The sequence below is a fragment of the Leucoraja erinacea genome, chromosome 17, assembly GCF_028641065.1.
Source record: "Leucoraja erinacea ecotype New England chromosome 17, Leri_hhj_1, whole genome shotgun sequence".
NCBI lineage: Eukaryota > Metazoa > Chordata > Chondrichthyes > Rajiformes > Rajidae > Leucoraja > Leucoraja erinaceus.
This window is the reverse complement of record NC_073393.1, coordinates 37,393,706-37,407,807: the sequence shown is the minus strand read 5'-3', so window position 1 is coordinate 37,407,807 and position 14,102 is coordinate 37,393,706. Positions and strand designations below refer to the sequence as shown.

The following is a 14,102-nucleotide window of genomic DNA, read 5'->3' as shown; positions in this document are numbered from 1 at the left end:
AGAAACTCCTTCTCAACCTCTCCGTTCTCACTGCGTGGCAACGGAGGCGTTTGCCTGACCGTAGCGGCTGGAACAGTCCGTTGCAGGGGTGGAAGAGGTCTCTCATGATTTTGTTTGCTCTGGAGTTGCACCTCCTGTTGTATAGTTCCTGCAGGGGGGTGCACTTTCCAATCTCTTGATCCCAAGTGGCTTATCTTCATTTTTCCCCAGCACCTGCGGTTCCTCGTGTGTCTCTCTCGATTATTTCTTTCCTTGTCCAGTTGCTTCTTGCTTACCTCTGACACTTTCCAATCTCTTGATCCCAAGTGGCTTATCTTCATTTTGGACACCCGATTCGCCTCTACACCTTCACCTCTCACCAGGATGACCCAAGGACATTTCACTTCTTGAAATTACACCTAATCCAGGTACATGCACCATTACACTCTTGCACACAATAACTTCTCCTTTAACTCTACTCTCTTTTCCCAAATCAAAGATGTAAATGTGGGAACTAGCAAGGGTTAAAGCTCCATCTGTCTCTTTACAGTGGCTTGCAAAAGTATTCATACCCCTTGAACATTTCCATATTTTATCACGTTACAACCACAAACGTAAATGTATTTTATTGGGGTTTTATGTGATAGACCAACACAAAGTGGTGCATAATTGTGAAGTGTAAGGAAAATGACACATGGTTTTCAAATTTTTTTACAAATAAAAAACTGAAAAGTGTGGAGTGCAAAAGTATTCAGCCCCCCTGAGTCAATACTTTGTAGAACCACCTTTCGCTGCAATTACAGCTGCAAGTCTTTTGGGGTATGTCTCTACCAGCTTTGCACATCTAAAGACTTAAATTTTTACCCATTCTTCTTTGCAAAATAGCTCAAGCTCAGTCAGATTGGATGGAGAGCGTCTGTGAACAACAATTTTCAAGTCTTGCCAGAGATTCTCAATTGGATTTAGGTCTGGACTTTGACTGGGCCATTAACACATGAATATGCTTTGATCTAAACCATTCCATTGTAGCTCTGGCTGTATGTTTAGGGTCGTTGTCCTCCTGGAAGGTGAACCTCCGCCCCAGTCTCAAGTATTTTGCAGACTCTAACAGGTTTTCTTCCTTGATTGCCGTGTATTTGGCTCCATCCATCTTCCCATCAACTCTGACCGGGAACCGGACCGGGGCTGCTACAGCGGCGGTGCAGCGCTGGAGTCACCGCGGAACGGGCGATACCTACCCGGGTCGCCGTTTGGAGCTCCGAAGCGTTGAGCCGCTGCTCCAACATCGTGGAGCTCTGGTGCGGAAAGCTTCCAACGTGGGAAGCGCTGACCATCATCGCGCAGTCCTGGGGCGCCTTGCAGAGGGTCTCCAGCAGCAGTATCCACCCGGCGCAGCCTGCGGACTTTGGAAGCCGCCGACTCCAGTAGGAGGGGGCCGACTCTGGTGTCCACGCCGCTGAGGACGTCCTGCAGCCCCGACGTTGGACTTACAACACCCCAGCGAGCGGTCCTGAACATCGGGCTGCCCGTAGCGGCAACTGCGGAGGGCACGGGGAGGCCCTGACCACGGGGAACAATGGAGGAAGAGACTGACTTTGGTGCCTTCCCACACAGTGGAAAACTTTGATTCTGCTGTGTGGGAATGTTTTATGTCAAACCCTATAGTGTGTTGTGTCCCTTATTTTTATTGTATGGCTGTATGGGAATTTCATTTCACTGTGCCATCTGGCACATGTGATGAATAAATCTATCTTGTATCTTGACAGGCTTTGTACTGGGTTTTACTAACTCGATCGAGTTTTTTTGAGAAGGTGATGAAGGTAAGGCAGTGGATGTTGCCCACATGGTTTTAGCAAGGCATTTAATAAAGTAACCTATGTCAGGCTGACCCAGAATGTAAAAATGCATGGGATTAATAGCGACTTGGTCGCATGGATTTGGAACTGGATTACTGATACAAGACAAAGGTCTGTAGTGAAAGGACAATATTCAGGCAGGTAGGTTTGTAGGTAACACCAAGATTGCTAGGGTCATGGGTGTAAGGTGTTGCGCTTTGGGAGGTCAAATGTAAAGGGAAAATATACAATTAATTACATCGACTTACCGAATGGAACTTGAACAACAACATTGCTCGCAACATCAGCAAAACCAAGGAACTGATTGTTCACTTTAGACGAGGAAGGACGAGGATCCACAAATATATCTTTATTGACAAGAAGGTGGTAGAGAGAGTTAAATACTTCAAATTCCTGGGCGTGTACATCTCTGTAGATCTGAAGACCCAGCACATTGATGGAATCCAATAGAAATCCATCAACGTCTCTACCTATTGAGAAGATTCAGAACATCTACATATGTACAGTAGAGAACATATTGACTGGTTATATCGCGGTGTAGTGCAGCAACTCATACACCCAAGAACTAAGATTGCAAAAAGTGGTGTGAACACTGCCCAGTTCATCATAGGTACTGACCTCCACATCATCAAAGGGATCTACAGGACTCGCTGCCGCAGAAAGGCAGCCAGCATGAGACCCACACCACTCTGGTCACACTCTCATTACACCTGTCATTGGGACGAAGGTATAGGAGCCTGAAAACAGTAACTTCCACGTTCAGGAGCAGCTTCTTCCCAACAACCATTAGGCTATTAAACTACAACCTTCAACTAAAGTCAGAACTGTATAGACTTGGGGGATTGTTTTTGTCTTTGCACTAATATTATTGTTTTATTTGTATTTTTATATACTAAGCTTTTTTGTTGTATGATATGGTGTTTACAGAGTACTATGTTTACATTTCTGTTGTACTGCTGCAAGAATTTCATTGTTCCATTTCGGGACAAATGACAATAAAACACAAGGTAGACACAAAATGATGGAGTACCTCAACGGGACAGGCAGCATCACTGGAGAGAAGGAATGGATGTTGCGGATAGCGACCTTTCTTCAGACTGATGTCACTGATCCTGACAGGTTGGGCGAGTGGGCAGATGCATGCCAGATGCAGTTTAATGTGGATAAATGTGAGGTTATCCACTTTGGTAGCAAAACCAGGAAGGAAGATTATTATCTAAATGGTATCAAGTTGGGAAAAGGGGAAAAAACAACAGGATTTGGGGGTCCTTGTTCGTCAGTCAATGAAAGTAAGCATGCAGGTACAGCAGGCAGTGAAGAAAGCGTATGGCATGTTGGCCTTCATAACAAGAGGAGTTGAGTATCGGAGCAATGAGATCCTTCTGCAGTTGTATAAGACCCTAGTAAGACCACACCTGGAGTATTGCGTGCCGTTTTGGTCCCCTAATTTGAGGAAGGACATTCTTGCTATTAATGGAGTGCAGCGTAGGTTCACCAGGTTAATTCCCGGGATGGCAGGACTATCAAATGCTGAGAGAATGGAGTGTGGCTAGGCTTGTATATTCTGGAGATTAGGAGGATCTTATTGAAACATATAAGATTATTAAGGGTTTGGACACGCTAGAGGAAGGAAACATGTTCCTGTTGGGGGGGGGGGGGGGGAGTCCAGATCACATGATCACATTGAATTGCGGTGCTGGCTCGAAGGGCCGAATTACCCTCCTGCACCTATTGTCTATTGACAATAAAATACTCTTGATGTCATGATGCAGCTTTATAGGCCTTTGGTTAGGCCACATTTGGAGTAATGTGTGCAGTGCTGGTCACCCTATTACAGGAAGGATGTGGAGTCTTAGGAAAGGGTGCAGAGGAGATTTACCAAAAGGATTAGGGAGTATTGGGTACAGGAAGAGGTTGGACAGACTGATTGTTTTCTCTGGAATGCCGGAGGTTGCTGGGAGACCCGACAGAAGTATATAAAATTATGAGAGGCATATATAGAGTAGACAGTCAGAATATTTTTCCCAGGATGGAAAAATCTAATACTAGAAGGCATAGCTTTAAGGTGAGAGCAGCAAAGATTAAAGGAGATGTGCAAGCAAGTTATTTTATTAAACAGAGAGTGGTGAGTGGCTGGAATGCACAGGGGTGGTGGTTAAAGCAGATAGGTTAGTGGTATTTAAAATACTTTTGGATATACATATGGATATGCAAGGAATTGATGGATAATATGTAGGTGGTGGTCTTTGCATTATGTTTGGCATTGACTGTGGGCCAAAGGCCTGTTCATGTGCTGTACCTACTATTTTCTATGTTAATAACTACCATGGTTTTCCACCGATCCAGAGGTTCAGCCCCAGACCACGTGGAGAAGCAACACAGTGCAAATAATCTATAAGGTCCTGACGCAGCCATCTACAACATGACCTGCATGTCCCGTCCTATCACAAAGCACATCTCAACGTATTGTGAAGAAATGTATTATAATTGATGATCTTCAATATACTTGGCAGCAAGGATTGCTAAACATATGCTCTTCAAAAATGTGCTGAGCACAAGTATATTCCTTGCATCATTTTTCATTAGAACTATTCCATATTTATTAAGGACTATCTACCACCAGACCTCGACCCCCACCAATTCGCCTATCGCCAAAACAGATCCACAGAAGACGCCATCACCGTAGCTCTCCACTCTGTGCTGAGCCATCTGGAGCAGGGGCAGAGCTACGTCCGGATGCTCTTTGTGGATTTTAGTTCAGCCTTTAATACAATCATTCCGGACATTCTCATTGGTAAACTGGTCACTCTCGGCCTCCCCACTGTCACATGTGCCTGGATAAAGGATTTCCTCACCAACCGGCCCCAGACTGTGAGACTCGGCCCCCACCTCTCCTCCACTCGCAGGTTAAGTACCGGTTCCCCACAGGGCTGTGTGCTAAGCCCCCTCTTATACTGTCTCTACACCTACGACTGTAGTCCGGCCCACAACAACAACCGCATCGTCAAATTTGCTGACGACACTACTGTGGTCGGACTTATTTCGAAGGGAGACGAGGCAGCCTACAGAGAGGAAGTCCTGAAGTTGACAACCTGGTGCTCAGAAAACAATCTGGCTCTGAACACCAGGAAAACAAAAGAGCTCATTGTCGACTTCAGGAGGCACAGCACCGACTTAGCCCCCCTACACATCAACGGCGAGTGTGTGGAGAGGGTCAACACCTTCCGGTTTCTCGGTGTCCATATCGCTGCCGACATCTCCTGGACGGACAACACGACAGCGGTCATCAAGAAGGCTCAGCAGCGGCTGCACTTCCTGAGGGTCCTCAGGAAGCACAACCTGGACTCTAACCTGCTGCTGACCTTCTACCGCTCGTCCATCGAGAGCCTGCTGACATACTGCATTACAGCATGGTATGGCAGCTGCACCATGGCAGACAGGGAGAGGCTTCAGAGGGTAACCAGGACAGCGCAGAGGATCATTGGCTGCCCTCTCCCCTCCCTGATGGACATCTACACCTCCCGCTGCCTTAGCAGGGCAAAGAAGATCATCAAAGACAGCTCCCATCCTGCGTTTGGACTGTTCGACCTGCTGCCCTCTGGAAGGCGCTATAGGTGCATCAAATCCAGGGCAAACAGACTCAGGAATAGTTGCTTTCCGAGAATTATATCTACCATAAATTCAAATTCACACATGCACTGACTACACCGCCCAACACGGACTTCCATCTGTATATATATATATATGATATATGTATACATGTCCCCCCCCCCCCCCCCCCATCCTCCCTTCTGTTTTTTTTTTTGTTTCTTGTTTGTTGTGCTAAATTGTATGTATGCACTGAGTACGAGCAGCTTTCAGTTTCACTGTACATGTATAGTGACAATAAATGGCATATCTATCTTAAAGAAAAGTGAAAAATAGAAAAGGATACAATGAAAAGTTAACTTTGAAGATAGATAACTATTTATAACACCATACAAAATAGTATAGAAACCAGATTCAATAGCATTATCACTATGAACAAACTGATAGCTGTTCAGATATCACACTGCAGCTATTTTTAAACATGCAACATCCACGCACTTGGTTGATCCCGTTCCCTAGCAACTAACCTTTCCCTCTTTGTTACAGGAGTCTTGTATCTTTTCCTGTCTCAAATATCTGCCACCAACATCATTTTCAATTCCACTGCATTAAAAAAGAGTGATTGCAGTGTACAAGTATAACATTTGAAATGACAAATCTTGTTTATTTATTTGTAATAAAAATGGCAATAATACATTCCCGTAAATTCCTGGAAACAAACTGGTGTTGGACTGGATGTAACCAACAACTAATGATTTGATGTGTTCAGCTCTTTTCTATAAAATGGAATAATCACCTAAGTGCAACATCGTTGAACAAAAGCTATAGATCAATTCTATCTTTAAGAATGCTGTAAACCTCCCACTCAATTAGGTTTGCAATTGACTACAAGTCAGTCATCAAGTTCATAAAGAGCAAAAGCAACACAGACCATTGGATTGCGATTAGGCTATGTGAAAACAAGTCGTAAACTGTTGGCTAAATTGTTCTCTGTCCACAAATGTCAGCTGCATGGCAATATTTATAATGGAATAATATAAAGGGATCACGATGCCAATAAATTATCAGCATCTCATGTGTACAATATTTCACTTTTACTTTTGTATCAAAGACTCAAAATGCAGATAAAACAATTACTGATGCTATTGCTACAATTCCAGTTTGTAGACAGCTTGAAATTCAATTATGTTTAGGCTTATTATTGTCACGTGTACAGAGATTACCTGAACAGCTTTTCAGATTGCCGATTTTCTTTCCTTTTTAAAAAATATATAATAAAGGCTTATATCAACGTGGAATTTCAGATCATTTTGTATATTATTGATATTGTCTGGTTTACCATAATGCTGAGATCTACAACTGGGATAACAAAACAATCACTTCCTCCCCCAATCCCTCCCAAGATTTTTATTGATCAAGGAAAAATACACAATAGCCATGATTATTTACCAACTTACAAATGTATTACCGACACGATTCCACTATTCAAAATCAAAAGATACATGAAAACGGTAATAATCATCCATATTATTCAACCATTTTTTTCTTCTTTTTCTGAGAATAGGTATTTAGAGGTTGAAACTTTCTTGCATAACAAAACCATAAACAAAAAGGTCACTAGTCCAAATCCTGATTTGTGCTAAGTTAGCTGTTAGGTACACAAATTCATGATGGGGATTGCAATTGCTTACTCAGGGAAGGAAGTATCAGCCAGGCTTTCCTCTCACAACTGCCATTCATTGACAACCACTGATCTTACATTAGGAAAACAGGGTAGACAGAAATGCTGGAGAAACTCAGCGGGTGAGGCGGCATCTATGGAGCGAAGGAATAGGTGACGTTTCAGGTCGAGACCCTTCTTCAGACAGACATTAGGAAAAGATCACATTCAGCCAATGACTATAAACCTAAACAGCTTACAATTTACTTTCTAGATTAATACATTACATCTAACTATCTAATTGCGATAGTTAGGATCACATAGAATTGTGACCCAAAAGTTGATTATATTCAAAAGGAAATAAAAATAACAATCTGAAAAGGACTTTGTTATTTCTTACTCTCCAATTCAATCCCTTGTTCAGGACACACCAGTTAAAGTCTGCCAATAGCACACTATAATGAGAGACCTGCAATAGTGATTTAGAATGGTTTTCCTCTTGTTATTGTTTTCCTGTAGGGAAGCACCTGGCCCCATTTTTCACTTTGCCAGGATAATTCTGATTTCAAGTTTCAAATGTAGATGTCCGTAAATAAGAAACTAACTCCCAAACTCATTAAACACAATGAAACTCCTGAAGGTAAAGCAATGATGTCAATCTCACTCAGGATAAGTCAGAGTCCCCCCACAGACGAAGTTGTGTTGGAGCTTCGAACAAAGTCGGGCCGAGGACGGGGCCTCGGGGTGGAGACGTGCCGAAGTGGATGGGCTGCGTTGCGTGGGGGAGCCGCCGAGAACAAAGGGGGACCCGGGATGGGTGGGGGCGGGTAGTCATAGACTACAGCTCAGCGTTCAACACCATGATCCCCTCCTAGCTGGTTGCCATGCAGGGAGTGGTGTCCAGTGCGGGCTCCTCCTCCACATCCTGCAATTCCTCACCCTGGTCCACCGTCCGGACACAAAGTGGTGGTCAGAGTTGCCGTTTGGTCGCGAGAGGGCCCCCCAGTGGGTGTCCCTCAATGCAGGGATTCTGCTCCTCTACATCAGGGACCTGGGGTGGAGGTTACTGCATCGAGGAGTCCCTTGCAAACCGTTTCCCTCGTGGTTCAGACTCGCCGGCCGCCTGCCACTTTTGCGGGCTGGAAGTGTCTGTGTTCATGTGTATATGGAGTGTGTGATGTTGCAGCCTTTCTTCCAATACCTGAAGGGGCTGCTGCTTTCCTTCTGGCTGAACTTCACACCCACCATCCTCATCTTTGGACACCATGTGCCTAGGAGAGAGGGTGGGGCCGAAGATGTCCTGGTTGGGTTGCTCCTGGGCCTGGCCAAGCTGGCCATCCACGAGTCACGGCACCAGGTGGAAGAGGGCTCTGCCCGAGCCAGCTGCCTGTTTCTTTTCCGGGCATCCGTCCACACCCAGGTGGTACTTGAGAGGGACTACGCCCTGTCCAAGGGCACCCCAAGGGATTTCCTGGACCGTTGGGCTCCGAGTGGGATGGAAGTCATCCTCAATAAGGATTGTAATATGGTTGTATAGTAGTTTATTTAGTATATTTGTTATTTAGTATATTCGCTAGTTTGATTCAGAGTTGACGTATGAAGCAAGATTGAGCAGGCCTGACCTATTCATTGGAGTATAGAAAACAGAGAGGAAATCTTGCAGAAATAAAAATGAGTTAGAGGTGGTTTGACATGGTGAATGTTGAAATAATGGTCCCTTGCTTTGTGTAACTAGAAAAAGAGGGCATACTTTCAGAATAAGCAGTGGTGTAATACACTCACAGATAAGGAGACATTTCTATTCCCAAACAGTACTTAATCTTGGGAATTTTCTATATCAGAGAGCAATGGAGGCAGAATCAGTGAATATATTCAAGATGGAGACTGAGAGAAATGTAAGCCACAAGAGTACCTGAAATATGGGGAAAAATAAATGGTTTTGTGAACAAGAATAATCAGCCATGTTCTTACTACATAGCAGGTCAGGCTTGAGGGGCCAACTGGGGTATTCCTGAACTTGTTTATAAATGTATACCATTCCTTCCCCTTCTATCTCCACTAACCATTCTCCTTCTCACAACACCTTTCCATGCAACCACAGAAGGTGCAATATCAGTCCATTTATCCCCTCCATGTGAATCACTTACACTTCTTCCCATTTAGTGCAATGGTTGAAATTTTCAGGTCCAGCAATCTCTCATAGTCTGGTATGTTTTGAATCAGAACTAATTAAAACATTCTAACCAAGACATAACTAGCAAAGATCTGCACTAATCTGTAGCTAGCTAACTAACCTACCAGTGCAACCTCTGCAATCACAGCCAACAGCGATCTCAGCTGACACCATTCTGATTTAGGGAAACTTTGGGATTACAGAGAGTTCTCGGAATTCTTATATCACCCGACCAAGTTTATATGTAGCGGCAGATTTTTATATCGTTCAAGAGATTACTCCCTCTAGCCGCTAAATGGACAGCATGGTTAAGGGGAATGTCTTTATACGCATGCGAGCTCACCGTCAGAGACCTTCAGAGCTTCTTCACAGACAAGTCTTCAAAAACACAGTCTTTTGATTAATAAATTCTTTATTGTTGATGAAAAACAATAAGGTACATCCAAACTTTTCGACTAGTTACTATAATCTACATCGAACTCCAGCATATCGCTTTAAACGTTAGAAAACTTCCCGTGTCTCCGTTACACTTCGCATGGTCAAAGGGTAAACCTTCCCCATGCTGGTTCCAAACTAAACTAACAACTAAGCTTCTGCACAAGAAACTTAGCCCCAAACACGCCCAAAAATACATCATAAAACCCACCCACAACGGGCAGTCTAAAACTTAAAGACACATGCCATCATCAATAACACACAAAACTAGTCAAATGGCCATTACACTATATTTAAAAAGAACACTTCTCCTGCTCATAGGAAGAGAGTCAGGTACAATATCCATAGTCAGATCCCAAAGATGCTAGAAAAGAGAGTTTCAACCTGTACTGCATTTGGTGCACATGTGATCTTAGCTATGATGGAGAAACCAAATGCAAATGTAGATGTCTTTCTCCAGTTTGCATGCAAAGGCAACTTTGAGCTCCATGTGCACTTTAACTATCTATTTCACTCCAACTATGACTTCCATCTTTGGTATATTTTATTGCTCTAACAATATTTAACATAAGCCTGAGGAACAGCACACCATCTTTCATTTGACACTTCGCAGTGCTTGGAACATAATGTTAGGTGACTGCCCATTCCCCCCCCCCCCCCCACCCCCCCCCCCCCCCCCCCCCCCCCCCCACCCCCCCACACCCTCTTTTCCATCCCTCCCTCATCAAAGCTGTGGCTGTACATTTGAGTTTCAATTAATTTACATAAGAACAAAGGTCAGAATGGATGTGATGGTGCTGAACAATATTATGATTCACTAAAAATAATAGCAGCAGCAGTAGACCATTTGGCCTTTTTAACCAATCATCAAAAACAGAGCTGATGTTCCACAAATGCGCCATTTTCTTACATTATCCACATATCCCTTGGTTCTCTTAATATATAGGTCCATCAATTGCTTATTTGATTGAATTTAATGACTGAGCCTCTACAATCCTCCACATTGACAATTCCAAAGATTCACCATCAAGAAATCTTGCAACATCTCAGTTTTAAATAGCTTTAATCAGGGGGCACTGCCCCTAGTCCTAGATTCAAAGCCATTGGAAATATCTTCTTGTTTTCAATCTGTGAAGCTCTGTGACAATTGTAGATGTTGCAATGAAATGTCCTCCCCTTCATCTAAACTTCAATACAGGCCTAATCCACTCAATCTCCTTGCATATGGTACATTCGCCAGTCCTGCAAACATTTGCTATCTATGCACTATGGCAAGTATATCCTTTTGTAGGCAAGACCATCAAAATTACACTCCAAGTACAACCTCATCAAGGCCCTATATTTGCACCAAGACATTTTAATTCTTGTGCTCAAATCCTCTTGTAATAAAATCAGACATATAATTTGCCTTCCTAAAGTACCTGCATGTTAGGTTTCAGTGGGTTATGCTCAAGAACATCCAAGTCCATTCAAATGAAAACAATATTCAATCTCTTGCCATTTAAAAATAACTTCACTTTTCTGTTTTGTACACCAAAATTGATAATTTCACTTTATATGCCCCAATTCCTGCAGTTATCCCTTAGTGAGAACCTACCAACCCAATGTGAATCTGTTTCTTTATATTCTTTGCTTCCAGTAACCAATTCTCAACCCATGTTGGTTCATTACGCCTAACTCCATGTGCTTTACTCAGCTGACCAACCTCCTCAGAGATAGACATCTGGAGAAACTCAGCGGGTGAGGCAGCATCTATGGAGCGAAGGAAATAGGCGACGTTTCGGGTCGAGGCCCTTCTTCAGACCCTTTTGTCTACCTCGGGTCTACCTTTTCCAGTATCTTCAGTTCCTTCTTAAACTTCCTCAGAGAGCTTATTTAAAATCTTATCTATTCAAGAAGCTACACCCTAAAGAGAATCCAGTAGATGCGTCAAACCCAATTGACACTAAATAAATCCATGCTCAATCCCATTGCTGGCAGTCGCCACGTTATGAACTGTTCACATGTCAATTTCTCCTCATATCAGTAACACCTGTTTTCTAAAGCAGCACAAATAGAAGAGCTCTACATACACTTGCTATAATTATTCCATTTAATAATCACCCTCACACTACTCATAATTAAAGTACTGGAATATATACCTCATCAAAATATTAATAGATTTTATCATTATATATGGCTTGAAAAATACTTTTTAAAATATATGAGTAAAGTTGGATTTCCATGTCTGTTTATTCATAACCCAGGAAGCAGGTATATACCTTTCAAGTTGTTTAGTAATTGCTCCTTCATTTAAGATTTCAGTATTTAACCAGTGTTAGTTCTCAATTTCCTCTCTTCCTCCTTTCTTAAAATGTGGTAAAACATTTGGTACACTTCAAGCCAAAGCAACAATTCTGAAAGCTTCAGTCTTTGAAAGCTTACTTGTTTTCCCCATGTGATTTTTGTTCCTGTTTTCTTCAAACCTTCTCCTCTAGGCAACTGACAATATGTTGCTTTTTGCTCTTCCAGTAAGGATGAAGGGGTCTTCGTTTTAACCGTCAGTTCTGCTTCTCTTTTCGCAGATGATTGACCTGTTGACTGCTTCTCGTATTTCTGTTTTTTTTTTTACTTTTAATGCTTCGATTCTCCCTACAGATGATGAATGTTGCTGACTGGTGCTCGTATTTTCTGTTTATGCTTCATTACCCACAGTTAATCTCACTACTAAATAGTTCCCCAATCTACAATTAGCCCATATGAAAAATAATAGACGTTAAATGTTTGCAATAAAGAAACAAAACTGAACCATTTTCCAAACAGAATTGCAGTTTTGTTTTTGTAGTGTGACGTGGTTCCTCAGTGGTACAAATCAGTGATACAAGTAATTTAAGTTGTAAATATCAAACGCACCTACCAAAAGAAGCAGATTGTGGTGGAACAGCCTACCCATTTGTCTTCGGCCTGAGCTGCGATCCCTGACAGGTGGTTAGAAATGTCAATCACATATTTCCTCATCAAGTTAGGCTGCTTGTAGAAAGGAACGATTCAATACAAACTGAAAATATTTAATTTCCTATATGACGCTTTTGTTAAAAAGCCCACGCATGTATTCCCAATATAAAGTGTACTAGAAATGACGTGTATTAAATTAAATCTAGATCTAAATGTACTTCCCATAACTGTCAGCTATTCCACAGTTACGGCCTATAGCTTGGTGGGAAACCTTAAAAAATTACCTCAAAACATACAATCTCTACATCACTCCTGAGGACAAGAAGTGAACAAAATAGGTAATTAAATATCCCCTTACCTTTGGAATACGCACTCTTCGGTGAATTGAGATCCAAATCCCCGCTGAGGAGCGAGATGAAATCAGAGGGCATCACCTGGAACGGGGAGGAAGAGTTAAGACTCCTCCGACGGGATTGTTAAAAAAAAAAATCTGCGTATTACTTTTAATTCGGGGTCAAGTCAAAGCCTCGTCTCGTTAAAACTCTCCTTGCAAAGGAAATAAATGTTCGTGTTTCAATGTGTGTGCATTTGGTCCTCGGTGAAGCGAGAGTACAGTACAGTATGCCTTGGCGTACTGTGCGTTGCGCGGTGCTGCACAGATGTCCTTGTGCGCATCTCCACACAAGTGCTGGGCGATCGCGAGTTGGTCGTTGACTCAGTCACTCGACGCCCCGCCCCCACTCCGTCTCCATCGCCAACGTTCGGCCCACACTCAGCGCATGCGCGGACCTAGCCAACCGACGCGCGCACCCATCGTCAACCAGCACGCACATGCGCACTGCCGTCACCCCCCCCCCCCCCCCAACCACCGGCCCAAACGGCTGCGCGCGCAGCACTGAACCGGACCGAATGGGTGTCTCTGCACACTCACAGAGTGACTGCGTAGTTTCAACTCATATTCCTCTTATTTGAATGTTTTAATGTCAGCAGTTTACAGACTTGGTTAAAACTTATGGTGCTGAAAAGTAAGGGGGAAAAAAAGTAAAGCTTGCACCGATTTTGATTCGCCAATCCGTTAACCTCCTGAAGGATCTCAGCGTGCTCAAGTGTGAATTATGATAGCAAGTGGTGACAGACAATCTCTATCAAATATCAATGCGAGGAACTTCCAGTTGTCAGTCCTACGTCGTAGGAACCGGGGATGTTCTTTCCTGAACTCATGTGTTGCCAATTTCACAGCCTTTCTCAAATCCAGTTACATTGAATTTATCAGGAATGAAACATGAAAAAAAAATAAACATTTGCAGATGCAAGGTGCAGGCAGTTGCTCTGGCACACAATATTAAGGAAAATCACAACAGATTTTATGTTCATTAAAGAAAAGCACATTAAGGAAAAATATTAGAAACAAAGAAAAAAAATGATGGGGAAAAAAACTTAGCAGGTCGGGTGGCATCTGTGGAAAAGAAAACTTAAT

The 14,102-nt window shown here is 43.0% G+C and overlaps 1 protein-coding gene across 1 annotated transcript in view; it reads right to left on the bottom strand.

Moving 5' to 3' along the window:
* Positions 1-13,345, bottom strand: part of LOC129705416 (nuclear factor of activated T-cells 5-like) — a 129,397-nt gene extending 116,052 nt beyond the window's left edge. Inside the window, exon 1 of the mRNA XM_055648971.1 lies at positions 12,984-13,345. Coding sequence (XP_055504946.1) covers positions 12,984-13,056 — 73 coding nt within the window. The 5' untranslated portion in view covers positions 13,057-13,345. The remainder of the gene's footprint in view (positions 1-12,983) is intronic.
* Positions 13,346-14,102: the final 757 nt, after the last annotated feature.